Source organism: Megascapheus bottae, chromosome 10 (assembly GCF_031878675.1).
Source record: "Megascapheus bottae isolate mThoBot1 chromosome 10, mThoBot2.hap1, whole genome shotgun sequence".
Taxonomy (NCBI): Eukaryota; Metazoa; Chordata; class Mammalia; order Rodentia; family Geomyidae; genus Megascapheus; species Megascapheus bottae.
The window spans coordinates 34,704,047-34,725,906 of record NC_143518.1 but is presented as its reverse complement, the minus strand read 5'-3'; the positions used below and the strand labels follow the sequence as shown (position 1 = coordinate 34,725,906).

The following is a 21,860-nucleotide window of genomic DNA, read 5'->3' as shown; positions in this document are numbered from 1 at the left end:
ATGACAACAACTGAGGAAGAGCACCCAAACAAGAAGGAAGGAGAAAAAAAACACTATTATTCAAGATGTTAATAATAACTCCTCACACTGTTTAAATGTAAAAATACAACTTTTATTCTGACACATCCACCTTTACTAGAGTGAGACATATGATCTCAACCTGTATTGAACCAATGCCTCAACCTGAGTGAGGTCATTCCCCTTTCTAATATGGAAGGAAGTTATTCCAGAGGAAAAAGGAAAGGCCAAAAGAGATTTATATAAGAACCTCTTCTGCAAGGTGCTTGGAGGCAAAGAGTAGGACTAGCCCCTTCAACAAATACCCCAGGCTGCAATGAGCTATGTGTTTCTCCTAATCTAGAGCTAAGATGGTCAGAGAGTATGCAGAGGTCTAAGAGCAGAACAGGGATGTAAAATTCTTTAAGTATTTGTGTAATTGAAGGCTCTGTTATGGTCCTGTGTTTCCACTTCTATCATGGGCTTCTATGAAGAAAGGGCCTCAGAAGAGGACAGGCACTTGATTGGAATTTCCCTTCCATCATTCATTTTGAGAAACCTCTTACGGTTTTTCTGCTTACCCTAAGCTCTCTCTGACCACAATTTATGGGCACAAGAAGTTACTGGCCTTCTTGGAAATCTCTTTTAAGAGATAAGTGCTTCTATCTGAGACAAGCTCAAATGGACCCACTCAGGCAGTGACTCCTATAGTAAAAAAAAAAAAAAAAAAAAAAAAAAAAGGAGAAGGAGGGGCAGGAACATGGCCTTTGGTAGAGTGCTTGCCGAGCATGCACAAAGACCTGGGTTTGATTCCACGTACATAGAAAAAGCCAGAAATGGTGCTGTGGCTCAGGTGATAGAGCTCTAACCTTGAGAAAGCCCAAGGACAGTGCTCAGGCCCTGAGCTCAAGCCCCAGGACTGCCCCCCCCAAAAAAAGTAACTTACAGAGTAGGGGTTCACTGCAATTGCTCAGGCTGTAGAAGAGACAGCTAGTTAGGGACCCCAAAGATCCACCATAAGGAATAGTACCCTTTGCCCAGTACTTTGATCTCAATTACAGTTCCTCACCTTTCCCCACATTAGCCTGTGTTTCAAATGCATATGACCGGCGCTGTGGGGACAAAAGTGAGACTGGGGGCTGGTGTTCCCTAAGGGGTAAACTAAGCCTACTCCTGGAGGCAGACCCTTCTGTGCCTTCAGGTGAGAGTTCTAGACAGCTAAGAGGCAAGGGAGAATGGGCAGGGATCAGGCCACAGGGGGTAGTTCTGGGGTTGAGATTATAGTTCCCACCCCCAGTGCAGGTCTGGGTCCTCCGAACTCCCTGAGCCTCAGTCTTCTGGCGGTCCCGGGCCAGTGCCACAGCAGCATCAAAGGAAAGACTGCCTCCATTCCTCCAAGCCCGGGAACCCCGAGCTCTTTCCCCAAGAGTTCCATCAAGCCGGCCAGGCTTTAGACATGGGTTTGCAGGTGCCACATGGATCTTACTACTCATCGCGCTGGGCATCTTGGCAAACTGTGGTTTAGGGGGCACTACAGGCACAGAGCGGACCTGTTGGACCTGAACCAAGGTAGTAGCCAGGCGCATGCCCACACCACCAGCTAAGTTAAGGGGACAGGGAAACAGATCACCGCACTGAGGAATTTGTTGCCCTTCAGGCTCCGTCTCCTCAGGCTGTAGGACTGCCTGTTCCATCTCAGAAGAATGTACACGGACCTCTTCGATACTATCAACTTCCAAAGACTCTATACCTGGCCCTTCAGAGAGGGCTCTCTCTCTTAAGGGATCAGTCCCTTGATCTCCTTCAGATCCATCTCTTTTCTGACTGACCTCCCCTTCTCTTTCAGCTGTTTCCTCAGGACTTCTGCTGTCTTCACCATGTCCTTGGTCATTGCTTGCCTTGTGGTTCCCATCCCCCTTTGGTCCTTCGATCTCGTCCTCCCTGCTTCCCTCAGCCTCTTGTTTGTCAATAACTTCCCAACTCTCTTCAGCAGCCAGATATTCCTGGACTGCATACTCTGGGTCCCTTCCAGCTTCCACTGGAACGTCCTGTCCTTCTTGCCTCTCCTCTTCTCTCTCATTCCCCCTTTTCTTCTCCTTGTCTGTATCCTGTTCTCTTCTTGGCTCCTCTACACCTCCAGCTTTCTCGATACTTTCAACTTCCTGATCTTTAGGCTTCTCTTCTGTGACCTCTATCTCTTCCCTACTCCCTTCATCTAAACCAACTGCCATCTCTTGGCTTCCTCCAGTCTCTTCTCTTTCCTCAACAGCCTTTCCATCTTCCATCTCAGTCTCTGGAACTCCCTCAGTTTTTTCCCTGTTGTCCAATCTGCTTTCAGGGTCAGCCTCCTTATCCTCCCCACCCTCCCAGAATGCCCATTCCTCTTCAGATTGTCCTGGAGCTTGTCTTCCACAATCTGCTTCCTCTTCCTCTAGACTCCCTGTACCCTCCCAGGTTGGAGGTTTAGACTCCAGAAGGGGACTTAGGTCATCATAGGCACTCAAGAAGACTTCCTCCCCATTTTCCTCCTCTACATCAGGCTTAGGGTCAACAGAGTCCAAGGAACAGCAGCTGGGAGCTAGGACATATGGCGCATCATCCAGAGACAGGTCATCCAGGGGTGGTTCCACAGAGAACTCCTCCACCTGTGGATACAGCATTGTAGCTCAGGACCAGGTAGCCCTGATTACCTTCTGGATTCCACATCACCCTCAAGCCCAGCACAGCAATTTCTTACCTGAGACCCAACTCCCAGGAGCTCCTCCAGGTAGCCCATCCCAGAGTCTTCCTCCCCAGGGGAGAAGGATGCTCCTGCTGTTCCTGATTTGGCCACCTTCTCATCCTCTGATCCCACCCACTCAGGCTCTGAGATGCTTAAGTCCTCTAGGAAGGAGAAGGAATCCTGCACCTCCTGGGACAAGGAGTCCTCCAAAGCAGGAGTCATATCCACTGGGCCTGGGTCAGCCAGAGGACCTGGGGCTGGTCTTGCCTCTGATTTCTCATCTGTTGAGAGAGAGAAACAGTCTCAGGAATACAGAAGTCAAAGCCAGCCTGATGTCTTCCTATGCAGATCTTCCTGGCACTGATATGAGAATGGCCCAATATTCTCAATATAGATACTCCACAGGGTTCATTTTCTCAGGCCAATACCCCTAACTATTGGCTTATAGCTACATATACTGAGTATTGGCCAAATGCCAAGCACTGTGCTCTACATTTTCCAATGGATTTTCTTATTTTCTCTGCAAAATATATTGGGTATTGTCCTCATTTGACATGTAGTGTAATTGAGGACCATAGAGATTAAGCAACTTGTTTGGAGTAATCTCATTAGTAGCTGCCACAGCCAAAATCTGAACCCAAATCTAGTTAACTCTAGCCCAAGTCATTACTCTCTGTCATGTGTGTCCCCAGGACTTCATGTCAGTAACACTTTGGGAACAGGAAAAGGAGGAAAATATTAGCTCCTAGCTCCACCTCTTTCTACCTAATTTGATAACAAATTACTTAACCTAGTCTTAAGATCCACTGCTGTAATGTAAGTAATACAACAGTATCTATGTCATACAATTATGGGAAAACACGTGCCCTAGGTACACAGTAAACCTTCGATAAATGTGAGCTGTTAATGTTACAAAGATTATTGCTAATCTTGCTTGATAAATGTTAGCTGTTAATGTTACAAAGATTATTGCTAAGAATATTGATAATCCCATAAGTATGGGATTATCAGATAATCCCATACTGCCCTGAATGAGTCCCTGCTCTATGTATCTGACCCAGACTCCTCTATTGGGAACATCAATGAGATGAAGGTTGTTAGAGATGCTTCTGTCTGTGGGCTTCACAACTTCCTAGATTGTAGATTGTAATCCACAATACTACTAGATTCAGCAACCCTAAGTCTAGGGGGAAAGCTGAATCCAGGGCTCCTCTGATCAACCCTAAATACAAAGGGCTGAAGCCAGGCTGTTCCTCAGCATCAGAACTTCAGCCTAAAATTCTAGTTCCCTTTCTGGTTCTGGACAATTCCTGAACCCTTACCTGGAGGTCCAGGACCCAGGCCAGGACCAGGCCCAGGACCAGAAGCAGGGCTTGGCCGGGGCTGTAAGGCAGGGCACTCAAGGCCACGGGTGAGCCTGGCCAGGGAGACATTAGAGATGATGTTTGGAGGCACGCTGAGGATGGAAGTGATGTGCAGCGGGAGGTTGATATTGTAAGGTTCTGAGATGTGGACCCCAGCGCAGCGCTCTGCACGGCTGCTGCCTCCAGCCCGGGCAGCTGATCGCCCAGATTGTGGTGTGCCTGGTTCAGAGTTTTTGCCACTCAGTGCTTCCACCTCAGATTCCTGTTCACCCTCAACTGCTTCCATAGAATCATTTTCCATGCTCCCAGATAGCAGTGGGTCAGACTGGGGACAACTGGAGCCCACCAGCCCCTCTGGCTCTGTGGAAGAGAGAAAGAAGGCCAGGTAGTCAAGAGCCTCAGCTGCATGGCGCCTAGCTTCCTAAGGGAGCCTCTGGAGAAGGCTTTCTGATTTCTGGGGCTTAGAGACAGACAATCTGGGAGATACCAGGCCCAACTTGTCTTGGCCACTGCTCAAATCCTCCACCCAACTAATAGGTCTAAGTTCACCCCGTTATTCATACCTAGGGAGCCCCCTATCCTCGCTGCAAATATGGTCATTGTAATATGGTCACACCTGTAATCCTAGCTACTCAGGAAGCTGAGGATTGTGGTTCAAAGCCAGCCGGGCACTAAAGTCCATGAGACTCTTATCTCTAATTAACCACCAGAAAAGTAGAAATGGCACTGTGGCTCAAGGGGCAGGGCAGTAGCCTTGAGCTGAAGAGCTCAGGGACAATGCCCAGTCCCAGAGTTCAAGCCTCATGACTGACCAAAAAATAAATAAATAAATAAATAAAATAATAAAAAAGCAAACACTTATGAACACATGCATGGAATACACAATAGCCCCATCACTGTAAACTTGGCATCTATCAATGTGGTTTTGACATATAACAGGTATTCCTTAATTATTTTTGAAATCACTGAACACACACACACACACAGTTATTGACTCACAAAAGCCTATGCGATTGCTTTCAAAGCACACTTGTGAACACATGGACCGGAGTACACACCTATACTCACCATCACTGGCTCCAGCTGCAGCACTCAATGAGTCCATGCTCTTGGCTGGCCGCAGAGTCCCCTTATTGGATTTGTCCTCTATAAGACAGGAATATGTGTAGAGCCAGAGTCTTGCACCCCTTTGACAGAATCCTAGAATCCCCCCGCCCATATCTCAAGACTTACCCCTGTCCTCAGCCCCTCGTGGAAGTTTACGCTTTGTCTCATGGCCAGAGCGACCCAGATTGAAGATAGATCTCCACTTTCTGACCTTCAAAGATCCCTTCCTCCTGCAAGTGATAGAGAAATAATTGATAATGAGAATCTGGTGTTCAGCACAGAAAAACAGAGGACCCTTGAAGAGATCTTACTTGTGCTCTGCAATCTCAATAATGGTGTGGTATGGCCGGATCTGTGGGGGCCCGTCGCCAGCCTGCAGAACGCTAGGCAGGGGGTAGGGTAAAGCCCTGGGCATGAACTCCTCAGGGCTGCCTGATATTCGGGCCCCTGGAAGACACTGCCATCCACTCTCCACCTCTCCATCACCTAGAAACAGAAAAAAGAAAAACAACTGACTAGCCAAGGATAGAGCCAAGAGAGGACATCAGGTACCAAACCCTTCATCTTTTCTTACCAGCTACCAGGCTTAGTAGTTGTTATTCCTGGTTTATATTCAGCAGTACCCAGAGATAGTCTCTTCTTGTCCAGTTCCTCAAGAGGTATTCTTATGGACCAAAGGATCCCAAGACTTTGTCTTTCCAGAGCCTTTTCTTCCTTCTTTCCTTCCTTTTTTTTTTTTTTTTGTCAGTTGTGGGGCTTGAGCTCTGGGCCTGGGTGCTGTCCCTGAGCTCTTCAGCTCAAGGCTACCACCCTACCCTTGGAGCCACAGTATCACTTCCGGTTTTCTAGTAGTTAATTGAAGATAAGTCTCACGGTCTTTAGTACCCCGGGCTGGCTTTGAACCCCAATCCTCAGATCTCAGCCTCCTGAATAGCTAGGATTACAGGTGTGAGCCACCATGCCTGGCTTTTCCTTCATTTCTTTCTTTTGTCTGTCATGGGGCTTGAACTCAGGGCCTGTGTGCAGTCTCTGAGCTTTTTTGTTCAAGGATAGTGATCTGCCACTTTAAGCCACAGTAACACTTCTGGTTTTCTGTAGATGAGTCTCATGAACGTTCCTGCCCAGGCTGGCTTCCAACCCCAATTCTCAGATCTCAGCCTCTGTGTAGCTGGGCTTACAGGCCGTGAGACACTAGCACTGGCTTTCCAGGGCCCTTTCTACATGATTATTACCAATATCTCTCTATAGAACTATTTTCCCACCAGAGAGCTTAGAAAGCCCAACTAGTTGATCACTGAGGCTCTCTTTGACCCTGACATGATTCCTCAGTGGTGATTTGTAGGTAGGAAGGACACTGACCAGAGAGGGCAGCACCTCCAAAGAGCTGGTCCACATGGGTAAGGATGAACTCGACGACAATGGACTGCACACGTACTTCCATGAAGGCCGCTGTCCCATTGAAGCCTGAAGCCTCTATGTCCTTTGACCTGTGGAGATGTAGAGTTATTCTCCCCAAAGTCTCATCACACTGTCCAGTCTAAACCATTCCTGCAATATTTCCATTCTCCCCCTTGCTGGTCTTTAACTCCATCTCCACCTCTTAAGCCATAGGCCATGTCCTGCTGGGAGTGGTGGCTCACACCTGTAATCCTAATTACTCAGGGGGGCTGAGATCTGAGAGTCACGGTTCAAAGCCACCTGAAGCAGAGAACTCCATGAGACTCTAAACTCCAGTTAACCAGAAAAAAAAAGTTGGATGTGGAAGTGTGAGTCAGGTAGTGTCAGCCCTGAGCCAAAAAAAGGCTAAAGAACAGGGCCTAGGCCCTAAGTTCAAGCCCCAGCAGCAGTTAAAAAAAATAAAAATAAAAAAGAGAAATAAAGAAGAAAAGGAAAAAGAAAAAGAAAGAAAAGAAAGACAGAGGACCACTTTTCTAGGAAACCTTCTTAGACATACTTCTCAAGAATAATGTCTGCTTTCTTTTTTTATTTTTATTTTTGCAAGTCCTGGGGCTTGAACTCAGGGCCTGGCCACTGTCCTTGAGCACTTTTGTTCAAGGCTAGCACTCTGCCACTTGAACCATGGCACCATTCAGGCATTTTCTGTGTATGTGATACTGAGGAATGGAACCCAGGGTTTCGTCCATGCTAGGCATGCACTCTACCACTAGGTTACACTCCTAGGCCCAGTGTCTACTTTCTTTGCATATTTCCTTGCATTGTGATACAGGGCAGACTATGAGAGTGGTTTACTACATAGTGCTTTGTATATGAGTGATATACACCTACATTCTCCACTAGATTGTAAGACATTTATTTGCTCAACAAATATTTGGCAAGAACCTACCATGTCTGATCCCAAAGCTCAGCTACAATGTAGGAAAAACACAAAGGCCTTGTCCTCAGGGATATATTTCAGAGAAGGCTCAAATGTGTGAGTCCCCATCCCACTTACTGGGAATCCTGAACCTTCTTTACACTGAGTTCCATCAGACTCCCCTACACCCCTCTCCAGTGTACCTACGTGGACACGCCCATCCTGGTACATCTTGCTACAGTGAGATTAGGCTAATCTTTCCCAGACTCCCTGCTCACTGCTCATACACACACCCACCTCAGCAGGTTAGGGGCCCATACAATGGCCAAGTTGCGGGCATGCATGTTGGTCTGGGCACTGAATGAGGCCATGAACACCAAGTGTCGCATGAGAAACTCCAGGGTTCTGCAGAAAGAAGGGCAGAGTTGCACAAGGAATGCCTGGGGCTAGGGTCTGGCTGGGATCTGGTGGCTGGCAGAGGGACAAGCAAGGCTCCAGTGGTGAGTGATTGGTCAGTAGGCTGGGATAGGATCGGGTTTCTGAAGTATAGGAAGAGCCCTGTTTACCTGTAGTTTGGAACAGGAAGTTCTCGAAGCACTTCTAGGATCTTGATCAAACGCTCAGGCTCTAACTGCACTGCCACAGCTTCCTGCTTGCAGACAGGGATGCAGAGTCAGTAACAGTGCTCCACTCCACTCCCCCATCGCTCCTCTTACCCTCAGAACTCCCAATTGAACTCTTAGGAATAATCTTTATTGTACTCTACACTGCCTCCAACTGGATCTTCAGGGCATAGTAAAGAGAGATCACTCATTGACACATGTTTGTAATCCTAGCAGACAAAGCTAGAAGGATTTGAACTCAGGGCTTCATATAAAACCTCTCTTAACATAAATTAATTAACTGGTTTAAAAAGAGGATCCTGGGGAATGTAGTTTAGTTGTAGGGTGATTACATAATATGTGCAAAGTCCTGAGTTTAATCCTTAGAATTGACTAGTGGGGGGGAGGGGGGAGAGAGAGAGAGAGAGAGAGAGAGAGAGAGAGAGAGAGAGAGAGAGAGAGAGAGAGAGAGAGAGAGAGAGGAAGAAGAAGAAGAAGAAGAAGAAGAAGAAGAAGAAGAAGAAGAAGAAGAAGAAGAAGAAGAGGAGGAGAAGGAGGAGGAGGAGGAAGAACAAGTTTAAAAATTAAGGCCCCAGAAGATAGCAGCTGAATCTTGTTTATACCATTTAATAGTTTGCAACCTTTGGAGATTTAATGTCATTCCCTTCCTCAGTGTCCTCATCCTGGCACTGCTCTGGCAGAAGAATACCTCAGTGGTCTCACCCTACAGGTGTCCCAAAGACCCCAGATTCACTTTAAGGTGGTCAGAAAGGCCTACATCTATTCAGGTTAGCCTTCATGAACTTGAGAGGGGTTCTTCCACTGTTCAAGTTATCTGAATAGTATTGTACTCAATAAAATATCTTTTTTAAAAAAGTAAAAGAAGGGCCGGGAATTTGGCCTAGTGGTAGAGTGCTTGCCTAGCATGCACAAAGACCCGGGTTCAATTCCTCAGTACCACATACATAGAAAAAAGCCAGAAATGGTGCTGAGGCTCAAGTGGTAGAGCTCTAACCTTGAGAAAGTCCAAGGACAGTGCTCAGGCCCTGAGCTCAAGGCCACGACTGGCAAAAAAAAAAAAAAAAGTAAAAGAAAAGGGCCGGGAGTTTGGCCTAGAGGTAGAGTGCTTGTCTAGCATGCACAAAGACCTGGGTTCAATTCCTCGGTACCACATACATAGAAAAAAGCCAGAAGTGGTGCTGTGACTCAAGTGGTAGAGTTTGATCCTTGAGAAAGCCCAAGGACAGTGGTCAGGCCCTGAGCTCAAGGCCCAGGACTGGCAAAAAAAAAAAAAAAGTAAAAGAAAAGAAAGAAAAAACAGGCTTTGCTATGTTGTCCAAACCAGTTGCAAACTCTTGGATTCAAGTGATCTCTTTGTTTCAGCTGGGACCTATTTTAACATGTTACTTATGGGGAAAGCAAAAAGAGAAATGTGCTCATTACCTGACTTATGAAATGGGTAACCCCTCTGTACAACACTGTAATAATAATCATTATTATTATATTTAAAAGAACAAAAGTACAATTTTTAAAACGTGTTACTCAGTTCAGGATACAATTTTCATCCTGTGCTTTATTGTGCAAAGATGCCTGACATACAATTACAGTTAATGGAGGAACAACCTAGAAAAACTAGCAATTTTCAAAAAAGTGAAGGGAAGCAATTTCTTAAGTGTAAGGAAGCTCTAGTCAAGGTACTTTCCAAAGCCTTCCAGCTCTGACAAGTTGGCCTCTCCCTCCCCAAGTCTTCCCACCACATTGTGTGTTGTTTGCAGGCTTTAGTGGTAGAACACAAACAAGGCAGAATGAAGAAGGAGGGATGGGAGGGTGGGGAGATCAGAGTTTCAGAGAAGAGACCTTTTCTTAGTAATGCTTTACTGTGGCCCCACGTACTCAGGATCTGTCCCTCAGCTTTGTAGTCTACCCTCTGTCCTTCAACTCACAGCAAATTTGTCATAGAGCCGGTAAGTGAGCAGGGGATCTGGCAGTTCTCTGAAGTAGGCCTTGCACAAGGAGGAGACGCAATGAATGTCCTGGAGAAAAACATCCCGCTTCAGGTCTGGCTTCCGTTCTGCCTCAAACTCCTGCCTGGGGAGATGTAGAGTGGTCAGGGGAATTATGGGGAGAAATGGGAGCTGTAGAGATGAGCTTCAGACAGGATTATTGATTAACATGTGTGGAATTGAAGGAGAATATTTGGATACAAGTACATACATGCATACACGCACACAAACATATTTGCATGTACATATATGTGTCTATGCTTAGATAAGACACCAAGAACACAAGCAAGAAGAAAAAAATGCATAAATTGAACATCCAACCAGCCTTGCACAAAAAAGCCAAGCAAGAATGTGAGGCTCTGAGTTTAAGTCATAGTACTGACATGCCCAAATACATGTGCAAACACATGCACGCAAGCGCGCACACACACACACACACACACACACACACACACACACACACGTATACACAGTGAAGACACCCACAGAAAGGGAGAAAATATTTACCAATCATATGTCTGCTTAGGTTCTACTGTTCAGGATATATAAAGAACTTTACTTGTAACTGAACAGCACAAAATAAATGAATAAAAACAAAACAAAAAGAAACACCCAACCTAGTTGAGCATGGTGAATACCTGTAAATCCTGCATTTGGGAAGTTAAGTCTGGAGAATTGTGGGTTTGAGACCAGCTAAGTCTGTATAATGAGATTCTATCCCATAAAGCCAAAAATATATTTTTAATCCAGTGGGCAAAGGATTTAAGTGGGTATTTGTCCAAAGGAGAAATACAAATGGGCTTATTAGCCCAGTAAAAGATATTTTACATCATTAGCTCCTAGGAAGACAAAAGTATAAATCACAATGAAGTATCATTAGCTACTAAGGAATACAAATACAATTTACAAAGAGGTGTCAGTTCATACCCACCAGGATGGCTATAAAGCAAAAAGATACAGTAACAACCATTGGCAGGGATGTGGAGAAAATGGAAATTTTATGTCATCTGACTCAGACATAAATGAGTCAGCTGTTATAGAAAACAGTTGACAGTTCAGCATGGAGCTGAGAGTTTGGCCTAGTGGTAGAGTGCTTACCTAGCATACACCAAGATTGGGGTTCGATTCCTTGGTAGCACATACATAGAAAAAAAAAAAAAAAAAAAAAAAACCAGAAGTGATGCTGTGGCTGAACTGGTAGAGCTCTAGCCTTGAGAAATCCCAAGGACAGTGCTCAGGCCCTGAGTTCAAAGCCCAGGACTGGCAAAACAAAACAACAACAGCAAAAAGGAAAGTTCCGCATAACATTACTTGGAGGTATATACAAAACAAAAACTTGTGCATGAAGTCTGGGAGTGTAGCCTAGTGGTAGAGCGCTTACCTAGCATGCAAAAAGCCCTAGATTCAATTCCTTAGTACCACATTCACAGAAAAATCCAGAAGTGCTACTGTGGCAGAAGTGGCAGAGAGCTAGCCTTGAGAAAAATGCTCAAAGACAGTGACGAGGCCCTTAGTTCAAGCCCCAGGACCAACCAAGAAAAAGAAAAAAAACAAAACAAATTGTGCATGTTTATAGCTAAGTGCTGGAAAGCACTCAAGTGACCACCAACTAATGAATGTATAAATACATTGTGATGTGGCTATACAATGGGATAGTATTCAGCCAGAGAGAAATGAAATGAGGGCTAGGATATGGCTCAAGTAGTAGAACACCTGCCTAGAAAGTGTGAGTCTCTGCGTTCATATCCCAGTATCAACAGAGGAAGGAAGAAAGGGAGGCAAGGAGGGAAACAGGGAGAGAGACAAAATGGGAGTGAAGGAGAAAAGGCGGAGGGAGAGAAGGTGCTGATACTTGTTATACCAGACATGACCCTTAGGGCGGGGGTGTGGTTCAAGCGCTGGAGCACCTGCCTACCAAGCTTGAGGTTCAGTCCAATCTGTAGACTACAACAACAACAACAACAACAACAACAAAAGCCCGATAAACATGAACCTTGAGAAAACCTAAGTGGAGAACTAGCCATACAAATGCACAAATTGTAATAATTCTATGAAATCTCCAAAATAGACAAATACATAGAAATAGAATGTCGATTAGTGGTTTCCTAGAACTAGGAAAAGGGAAAGGAATGAGGAGGTACTGTCAATAGGCACAGGATTTCTTATAGAGATGCTGAAATATTTTGGAATTACCCAATATTGTGAGTATATTAAAAAACAAACAACAAAAAACCCCCACAGACTTGGACTTCTGAGATTTGTACTCAATATCTTACATTTGTAAGCAGTTGCCCCAGTACCTTTTTGCTTTAGGTATGTTTTGAAAAGTGTCTCCATTTTCTTCCTCACTCCTCCTACTTAGGCTTCTTTTTCTTTTTTTCACTTTAGACAGATAATGTGCCCACATCATAACAAGATTTTGATAGAGGCACATGTCACACAAGCATGTGAGAATCCAATCATCATGCATATGAACCAGAAAAGGATCTTACCTAGGCCTCTTATGCAGCTGAATGATAGGCATGCATGGTTATGCTCAGTTTTTATTGACTGAGATGAGACGGGTGTCTTACGCACTTTGTCTAAACTGGCTTCAAACCATTATCTGCCCAATTTCAAATAAATAGGATTACAGGAATAAGCCATTATATCTGGCTTGCCATGTTTTTTTTTTCTTAGTTTCTGTTCGTTGTTACATGCTGGTACTGGGGCTTGAGCTCAGGGCTTGGCTGCCATCTATTGTTTATTTCATCAAAGCTGTTGCTCTACCACTAGAATCACAACTCCCCATCTGGCTTTTTTGGGGGGAAGGCGGAATAGTTAATTGAAGAAATAACTCTTAGGGACTTTCTTGCCTGGGCTGACTTTGAACCACAGACCTCAGATCTCTGTCCTGAGTAGCTAGAATTAAATACATATACCACTATTCTACCACTATACAGCTGTTTTGTTTAGCTTATTTTGTTTGTTGCAGGTATTTTTTTTTTTTTTTGCTAGTCCTGGAGGTTGAACTCAGGGCCTGAGCACTGTCCTTGGGCTTTCTCAAGGCTAGAGCTCTACCACTTGAGCCACAGTACCATTTCTAGCTTTTTCTGTGTCTGTGGTACCTAGAAATTAAACCCAGGGCCTCTTGCATGCTAGGCAAGCATTCTACCACTAGGCCACACTCCCGAACCATTGACTTTATTTATTTATTTATTTATTTATTTATTTATTTATTTATTATTTATGCCAATGCTGAACTCAGAGCCTTGAACTCAGGCTTGAACTCAGAGCCTGGGCAATGTCCTTGAGCTTTCTCAAGGCTAGTGCTCTGCCACTTGAGCCACAGCACCACTTTCAGCTTTTTCTGTGTATGTAGTACTGAGGAATTGAACCCAGAGCTTTGTGCAGGCTAGGCAAGTACTCTACCATCACTAGGCCACGCTCCTGACCCCCTGACTTTCTTTCTTTCTTTTTTTTGTCAGTCATGGGGCTTGAGTTCTGGGCCTGGATACTGTACTGAACTCTTCAGCTCAAGGATCGTGCTTTACCACTTGAGCCACAGCGCTACTTCTGGTTATCTAGTGGTTGATTGGAAATAAGAGTCTCACGGACTTCCATGCGCGGCTGGCTTTGAACCATGATCCACAGATCTCAGCCTCCTGAGTAGCTAGGATTACAAACTTGAGCCAATAGCAAGTGACCTTATCTTTTAATTTAAGTAGGTTATTTATTTTTTTGCCAGTCCTGAAACTTGAATTCTGGGCCTGGGAACTCTCCTCTCCCTGAGCTATCATTGTGATCATTGTGCAGGCTAGCACTCTACAACTTGAGTTCAGAGCCCTTCTGTTTGTTTGGTTGGTTTGTTTGTGGCTAATTGGAGATAAAAGTCTCTCAGACTTTTCTGCTCCAGCTGGCTTCCAAGAGTGATCCTCAGATCTCAGCCTCCTGAGTAACTAAGATGACATACATGAGCTATCAGTGCACGGCTTTGGCATATATATATATATATATATATATATATATATATATATATTGCCAGTCCTGGGCTTGAGCTCAGGGTCTGAGCACTGTCCTTGGACTTTCTCAAGGCTAGAACTCTACCACTTGAGCCTCAGCACTACTTCTGGCTTTTTTCTATGTATGTGGTACCGAGGAATCGAACCCGGGTCTTTGTGCATGCTAGGCAAGCACTCTACCACTAGGCTAAACTCCCGGCCCTTGATGTATATTTTTAAATGATGAATTTTAGGGCTGGAGATATAGATCAAGTGGTAGAATTCTTGCCTAGCAAGTGCCAGTTCCTGAGGTCAAACCCCACTATCGTCAAATAAATGGTGACTGTGTGTATATAGGGGTGGTCGATGGGGCGCTCTCTGTTGGGAAGTAGGGCCTGTGATCTCCCCTTACCTGAGGAGACATTGACACCCCTCCCTACCCCTCCTTATAGCAATATCTAGCATCTCTGCTTCTATGTCTTCCTTCACCTCCCTGTCCTTCTCTGGTCTCTCCAGCATCTCTTACCATGGCTCTCTGGTTCCCTGATTTCCAAGCCACAAGCACTCCCACTCTGACTCACCGAAGCTTCTGGATGTTAGAGGAGACCCCTGAGAGGCGGTAGATCCCATCTACTATTCCATGTTCCTCCACAAACTCTGCACAGCTCCTTAGAACCTGGGGCACTGCAGACAGATATAGGCAGAGAAAAAAAAAATCAACAAGTTTGAGAGGCTAGCAACTATAGAGGGTCTGAGCAATAGAAGGAATAAAAGGATGATGGAAAGGGCTTCAGGAAAATGGAAGACAAAGCTTATGGAATAAAGCTGGTCAGCAAGGTTATTGCAAAGTCATCAACTCCAACTTGCCGGTGTTTGTACCACATCTCTTATTACTTGGTCCAAGAACATGGGTATAAAACGCTGCAAGTGACTCTTCACATTGCCCATTCCTTCCAGTTCTGCAGGTTTAGAACTGAAATTGTCTTTTGTAATGACTAGTTGCTACTCCAGAATTTTCTTTTCTTTCTTTTTTTTTTTTTTTTGCCAGTCCTGGGCTTGAGCTCAGGCCCTGAGCACTGTCCTTGGACTTTCTCAAGGCTAGAACTCTACCATTTGAGCCTCAGCACCACTTCCGGCTTTTTTCTATGTATGTGGTACCAAGGAATCGAACCCGGGTCTTTATGCATGCTAGGCAAGCACTTTAACCACTAGGCCAAACTCCCGGCCCCTCTTTTTTTTTTTGGCCAGTCCTGGGCCTTGAGCTCAGGGCCTGAGCACTGTCCTTGGACTTTCTCAAGGCTAGAACTCTACCACTTACGCCACAGCACCACTTCTGGCTTTTTTTTCCCTATGCATATGGTACCGAAGAATTGAGCCCAGGTCTTCATGCATGCTAGGCAAGTACTCTACCACTAGGCCAAACTCCCGGCCCTACTCCAGAATTTTTAAAGGGGACAGAAATCTGGGGAAGCAAAGTCAGGAACTGTCCTCAAAGTGCATTTATGTAACTAGCACTCTACAGAAGGGGAAAGAATCTTAGTTTTACCAACCTAAATGGGCCAAGCTAAAGGAAGTATTTTGAGGCATCCCCCCACCCCATTAGCCTGGCTATTTGTTCTAACATAGGAAAGTACAAGACATAGTGGCCAACCTTCAAATGGATCAATGTAGAGAAGAAACATGTGTGTCGAGCACTGCTGGACTAATTTCTTTAAGCCTGAGCTTAAACATGCTCACTACATTAAGCTTGTGCTATTATTTAGTCTTGTAAATTATGCATTCTAGTCTCCATTTTACAAAAGGAAAACTAGGACTCAAGGCAGAAACAGCTGAGCCCACAGTTCATGCCTGTTATCATAGCTATTTAGGAGGCTGAGAAGTAAAGATCACCAGGCAAGAAAGTCCTTGAGATTCTTGATTCCAATTAACCACCAAAGAAAGCTAGAGGGCTGGGAATGTGGTTAGTGGTAGAGTGCTTGAATACATAAAGCCCGGGGTTCAATTCCCCAGGACCACATAAACACATAAAAAGCTGGACTTGTTTCTGTGGCTTAAGAGATAGAGTGCTAGCTTCTAGAAAGTGCAAGGACAGTGCCCAGGCCCTGAGTTCAAGCCCCAGGACTGCCAAGAATGAGGGAGACATCCAGACAGACAGACAGACAGACAGACAGACAGACAGACAGAGCTAAAAGTAGAGCTGTGGCTCAAGTGGTAGAACATTAGACTTGAGCATAAAAACCTCAGGGACAGTGCTTAGATTTTGAGTTAAAGCCCCAGGACCAGCACCAAAAAACAGAAGGAGGGGTTGAAAAACCTTGGGTTCAATTCATCAGTACCATATAAACAAAACAGGTCACAAGTGATTCTGTGGCTCAAGTGGTGGAGTGCTAGCCATGAGCAAAAGAAGCTAAGGGAAGTGCCCGGCCCTGAGTTCAAGCCCCAGGACTGGGAGAGGAGGAAAAGGAGGAATGTGGGAAGGGAAGGAATAATGTCCAGTTCAGAGCTAGAGCCAGGATTCAAATCCAAGTGAAAAAAAGAAGCTGTTCTCTCTCCTGACCCTCCCCATACAGGTTCCTTAAAGACAAGATCAAAACATGCTTCATCTTCGTGTTCCTCATTTTTGACTCAGTGTTAGATAAGATTGAGCTCCCAAAACCACATATGGAATCCCAACTCCTAAAGGGAACGTAGTTATCTATCCAATCACTTCCTGCTTTAAATCTTTTCTTACACAATACACACCTAGCCCCACCCTACCCAAATATGCATTGCTTCCTTTACAGAATAGAAACTCTTCCACCAAGCCTTGGTGGCCTATGCTGGTAACCCTAGAAAATTAGCCCAGGCAAGAAAGTCCTTGAGATGCTTATCTCCAATTAACACCCCCCAAAACAAAAGGTGGAGGTGTGGCTCAAGTAGTAGAGTGCCAGCCTTGAGCAGAAAAGCTGAAGGTCAGCCAGGTGCTGGTGGCTCATGCCTATAATCCTAGCTACTCAGGGAGCTAAGACCTGAGGATCTTGGTTCAAAGCCAGCCAGGGAATGCAAGTCTGTAAGACTCTTCTCCAATTAACCACTAAAACTAGAAATGTCGGTATGGCTCAAGTGGTAGTTAGCCTTGAGCTGAAGAGCTCAGGGACAGCATCCAGGCCCAGAGTTCAAGCCCTATCCCCCCACCCCAACACACACACACACACACACACACACACACACACACAAGCTGAAGGTCAGTGCTCAGGGTCTAGCAAAAAATAAAAACAAAACTAAACCCTCCTCAGTCTGATATATAAGAACTAGGGCCAGCTGTCAGCAATTCTCAGCTCTAGTCAATTCCTTGACAAATCCCATATTCCACCCTTCTGCTAGTCCTTGGTACCACCAGCCTTCATTGTCAATTGTATTTGACTGGAGGTGTGGTTCAAGTGGTATAGTATCAATAGTGAACAAGCAAGTCAAGTGAAAGCTCAAGGCCCTGAGTTCAAACTCTGGTACTGGCAGTGGGGTGGAGGTGGGGAAGATGGACATAATTTTGTTTCTGGATTTTGTTTTTGAGAGTCTTTCTATGTAGCACAGGTTGCCCAGATTAAATCTGTGTGACTGCGGAGAGAGTAAGGGGTGACATTATCCAAACAGAAATGTACTCATGTAACTATACATTACCCGGACAATCCAAAAAAAGAAAGAAAGAAAGAAAGAAAGAAAATGCAAGCTGCATAGACCTGTAAGTATTTAATTGGAGGACATAAGTTGTATTTGAATTAAAAGGAACCCCTAAATATACTGAATGTCTGCTGAATGATTAATGCATAAAGTAGTTGCTGTTTACTCAAAAAAAAAAAAAAAGGGAGGGCTGGGAGTTTGGCCTAGTGGTAGAGTGCTTGCCTAGCCTGCACGAAGACCCGGGTTCGATTCCTCAGTACCCCACATACATAGCAAAAAGCCAGAAGTGATGCTGAGGCTCAAGTGGTAGAGTGCTAGCCTTGTGAAAGTCCAAGGTCAGTGCTCAAGCCCTGAGCTCAAGCCCAGGACTGGCAAAAAAAAAAAAAAATGTTCTCATCACTTGACTTATGTAACTGCAACCCCTCTGTATATAATCTTTATCATAATAATAAAAAAATTCAGAAGAATCATATATATATATTTCATATATATATTTTATATATATATATATATATATTCCTGTGGGATTGAATTAGGTATCCCAAGAATGAGTAAGGCCATTTCCAGGCCTTGATGTCTTTGGCACACAGCCATTTCCCTTTCCAGTTTTATAAATGGTCAACCATTGCCTAAACCCTAGGCCTTTGTCACATGAGCAATAACCAAATAAGATCTTCCCTTGTCACTTGATTTTGAACCTCCAGAATAATTTGCTTTCTTTGGGGGGGTTGAATTCAAGGCCGGCTTGCTGGTTTGTTTGCTTAGCTGGCAGTCTACTACTTGAGCCCTGCCTCCAGCTTGGCTTTTTTTTTATTTTTTTAATTTTTTAATTTTTTTGTCGGTCATGGGGCTTGGACCTGGACATGGAGCTCTTTTTGCTCAAGGCTAGCACTCTACCATTTGGAACCACAGCCCCACTTCCAGTTTTATGGTGGTTAATTGGAGATAAGAGTCTTACAGACTGCCTTGCTTGAGCTGGCCTTGAACCATGATCCTCAAATATCAGCCTTCTTAGTAGCTAAGATTACAGGTATAAGCTACCAGCACCTGGCTCAGCTCAGCTTTTTGATGTTTATTTTAGAGATAGAATCTCATGGACTCTTTCATCAGACTGGCTTTGAACCAAGATCCTCCAAGTCTCAGCATCTTGAGTAGCTAGCATTAGAGGTGTGTGTCACAAGCGCACAGCTGAGCATTGACTTATAGTGATCATGCAAGAGTTGAAGGAGTCAACCAGAAAAGGAAATGAATCAGGAGATGGGGAAAAAGATTAGAGAGTAGTCAGCAAAATGGGAGAGTTGGGAAGATAGAAATCAGAGAGATGAGGTCAGAGATATGCTAGAGATGAAGTTGGAGTGATGGAGTCCACAAAAAGGAAGACATTCAAAGATATGACATGGTAGGAAAGAGGAGAGTCTAAAGCTTAGGGACCTGACAAGTCTGAAACCCAAACATGGTATCAAGATTAAAGAAAGGAAAAACTCAATATCTGTAGTGCTTAGGAAAGAAAAATGCATTTTGGAGCACAGAGCTTGTAGAGAAGGCTGAGTTGAAGCAAGATAACGAGGATAGGGGAAGCCATGATGATCAAAGAATATTAATGCATCAGAAATAGTTTTCCTCTGTCTGGGCTTCCATTGTCTTGATCGGTTTGGGTTGAATAGAGCAGTGATGACCAATTTCTGTCTATCCTACCACTTCCCATCTCTCTTTACCAGAAGAGTTGGAAGTGGGAGTAGCCAGCACTGTACCTCAGGTACCCAAAATCTATTTCTCCATCCTTGGACTCAGAAGAAGTTCTAGTGAGTGGTAGAAGGTGCTTCTCACCTGCTCTGGAGTTTACCTGGGATCATGAGCCCGCAATCCTATGCTTAGCCTGTCTGACGAGCATGCTAGGAATGCAGAGGCCAGGAGGGTCACAGGAGTGGGGTCTGAGCTCTCTGGGTCCCTGTGCTTTCAAGACAGCTTTGGGGATGGGAACCCCAGGAAAGGACACTGCCAGGATGAGGATGCTGAACTGAGAATTTGCAGAGAGCTAAGAGAACATCATTCATGGTTAAATCATGAAATCCTTGGCCAAGAATCATCATGGAGAAGGGAATCATTGTAAAGAAGCCCTTTGAGACAGCTGTGCCAAATCCACTTGGCCCAAGAAAAGCAGAAGGTGCAGAGAAACCATCTCAACTGTTGAACACTGTTCTTTGGGGCCTAGGCCTTTCCTTCACAGAGGCCAGTGAAGATGGGAGCCTTCTGTTAAAGAAGAAAAGGGGAAGGAGGTATCTGGGGATGCTAGGGCGGGGCTAAGAGCAGGAAGTAAGCTGGGAACCACACCACCCTCCCTCTAGTGCAAGCACCACAGTCAGAACAGAGAAGGGGACAAAGAGGAAATGACAGATTGGGTGGGGAGGGCTGGCGGTGGGGAGGATAATTATGTCCTCCTGTGTAAGGAGCTCAGTATGCCAATCAAACTGGGCTGGACAACCAAGATATTCAGGCTCAATTTCAAATCAAATTAAGTGGAAGAGATGCGGTGGCTCAATGTGGTAGAGTGGTAGCCTTGAGCTGAAGAGCTCGGGGACAGTGCCCAGGCCCAGAGTTCAAGCCCCATGACTGACCAAAAGAAAAAAAGAAAGAAAGAAATGGTTTTGAGTGACTGTTGATGGCAGACACAGTGGTAAAGCTGTGTTGTGCCTAGTTCTGCAGGCTTCCAAGCCCACTTCAAGGGAGCTGAGGTAACTCCGTGGTCCTCATAGCCTCCTTCCTTAGCAATTTCCACCCCCAGATTCAAAGCAGACCCGAAGCCAGCTCTCTCAATCACCAGATCTTCCCCTGTTTCTCTCCTTTCCCTTGAACCTCTATCTATTTGCAGAGAGACTGGAGGGCCATCCCCACCCCACAATCTCTTCTGGGCCCGATTGCAGAGGGGCCCAGTCCTTGGTCCTGAGTGCTCTTCTCCAGCTTTCCTGCCTCCTTCACCTACCAAACTCCATCTCCAGACCCTCTACAGTCTCTTCTGTGTCCTTCATTCACAGCCAGGACCATCTACTGTCCCTTCAGCCACTCCTCTCTTGACCTTATCACTTCCGCCCTCTCCTGTCCCCAGTCACTAGCCCCTCAGTTCAATCTACCTCTCCAAACTCTCCAACTTCTCCCTCAGTGCTCACATTCCCATCCCCTCCGTCACCTATCCCCCCAAAAGTTACACAAGGGAACCATTCTATCTTCTTCTCTGGGGCACATCTCTTGTCTTGCTGCTCACGGTGGCGACTCTCAGCCACCTGGGTGTGCCCCAGGAACACCCAGAAGTTGCTTCTGTCCATCGGAAAAGAACAGACTAGAGAAACATGGTGCCCACCTATCCACCACAGCTCTGAGTTCGCCTCCTTACCCTCTTGGCCGGAATGTTGCAGGTGCTCCTGCAGGTCACACCCAAACACACGTTCCTTGTTACTGCCCTTCTTCTTGAATTTCTGCCGAGACTTCATGGCCGGAGCCCCGGGAATCTGGCCCAGCTGCCTCTGTCTCCCAAGACCTTTGCCCTGTTAGACCCCCATGGGATCCCAGCCAGTTGGCTGTGGGGGTTTGGTCTGGCCCCAGTGGGAGGGAAGGGCTTCCTCCACACTGGGAATTGAAGGTGGCCTAGGCAACTCTGGCCTCTGGGGCCTTGGCCACACGGAAGTGGCTATAAAGAGGAAGCTTATGAGGACCCTGGCATGAAGTTGTGTCTCGTGGCCGGGCCAAGCTCTTGCTCTTCTTGCCTCGCTCAACTCCCAGGAGGCAGGAAGCTGTGCAGCTCCTCAAACCCACTTCCTGTTAGAGCATCTTTGCAACCACAGGGCCTGGGGTGGGGGAGGTACTGACACTCACATCCTCATCTATTCTGGGACTTCACCCATTGGTCAAAGGGAGGTGATGTCAGAGCTTTGGGGTGGGATAATGGTGCCTGGGGCATGATCAGGTAACTAAAAACCAGAGTTCTTAGGTCTAACAAGGAGATCTAAGGTGCCTGGGAGCAGAGTGGCACAGGGCTAAACAAAGCAGACACAGGGGGAAAAATCCCAGGTTTCTGCCTAGGATGAGCTAGTCACCTCAACCAAGCCACATGGAGCCTCAA

General features: G+C 45.6%; 1 protein-coding gene and 1 non-coding gene across 2 annotated transcripts; both read right to left on the bottom strand.

The window, feature by feature from the left end:
• Positions 1–96: 96 nt before the first annotated feature.
• On the bottom strand, positions 97–21,471 carry Arhgap30 (Rho GTPase activating protein 30). The gene is made up of 12 exons (XM_090340645.1): positions 21,135–21,471; positions 14,671–14,773; positions 10,050–10,194; positions 8,071–8,153; positions 7,802–7,909; positions 6,550–6,677; positions 5,502–5,676; positions 5,317–5,420; positions 5,152–5,229; positions 4,042–4,443; positions 2,735–3,000; positions 97–2,642 (listed from the first exon to the last, which is right to left on the bottom strand). Exons 1-12 carry the CDS (start codon positions 21,229–21,231, stop codon positions 1,053–1,055), a joined length of 3,279 nt encoding a protein of 1,092 aa, XP_090196771.1. The 5' UTR covers positions 21,232–21,471; the 3' UTR covers positions 97–1,052.
• LOC150058005 (small nucleolar RNA U13) lies at positions 12,492–12,596 on the bottom strand. The gene has a single exon (XR_016536925.1). It is a non-coding gene; the product is annotated as a small nucleolar RNA U13 (small nucleolar RNA).
• Positions 21,472–21,860: the final 389 nt, after the last annotated feature.

Excerpts from the sequence above, each read along its gene's own strand:
- Arhgap30 (XM_090340645.1), bottom strand. The coding sequence starts at position 21,231 with ATGAAGTCTCGGCAGAAATTCAAGAAGAAGGGCAGTAACAAGGAACGT. Across the intron at positions 8,154-10,049 it reads GGCTCTATGACAAATTTGCT|GAAGCTGTGGCAGTGCAGTT; the intron begins GTGAGTTGAAGG and ends GTCTGCAAGCAG. Across the intron at positions 2,643-2,734 it reads TCCTGGGAGTTGGGTCTCAG|GTGGAGGAGTTCTCTGTGGA; the intron begins GTAAGAAATTGC and ends CTGTATCCACAG.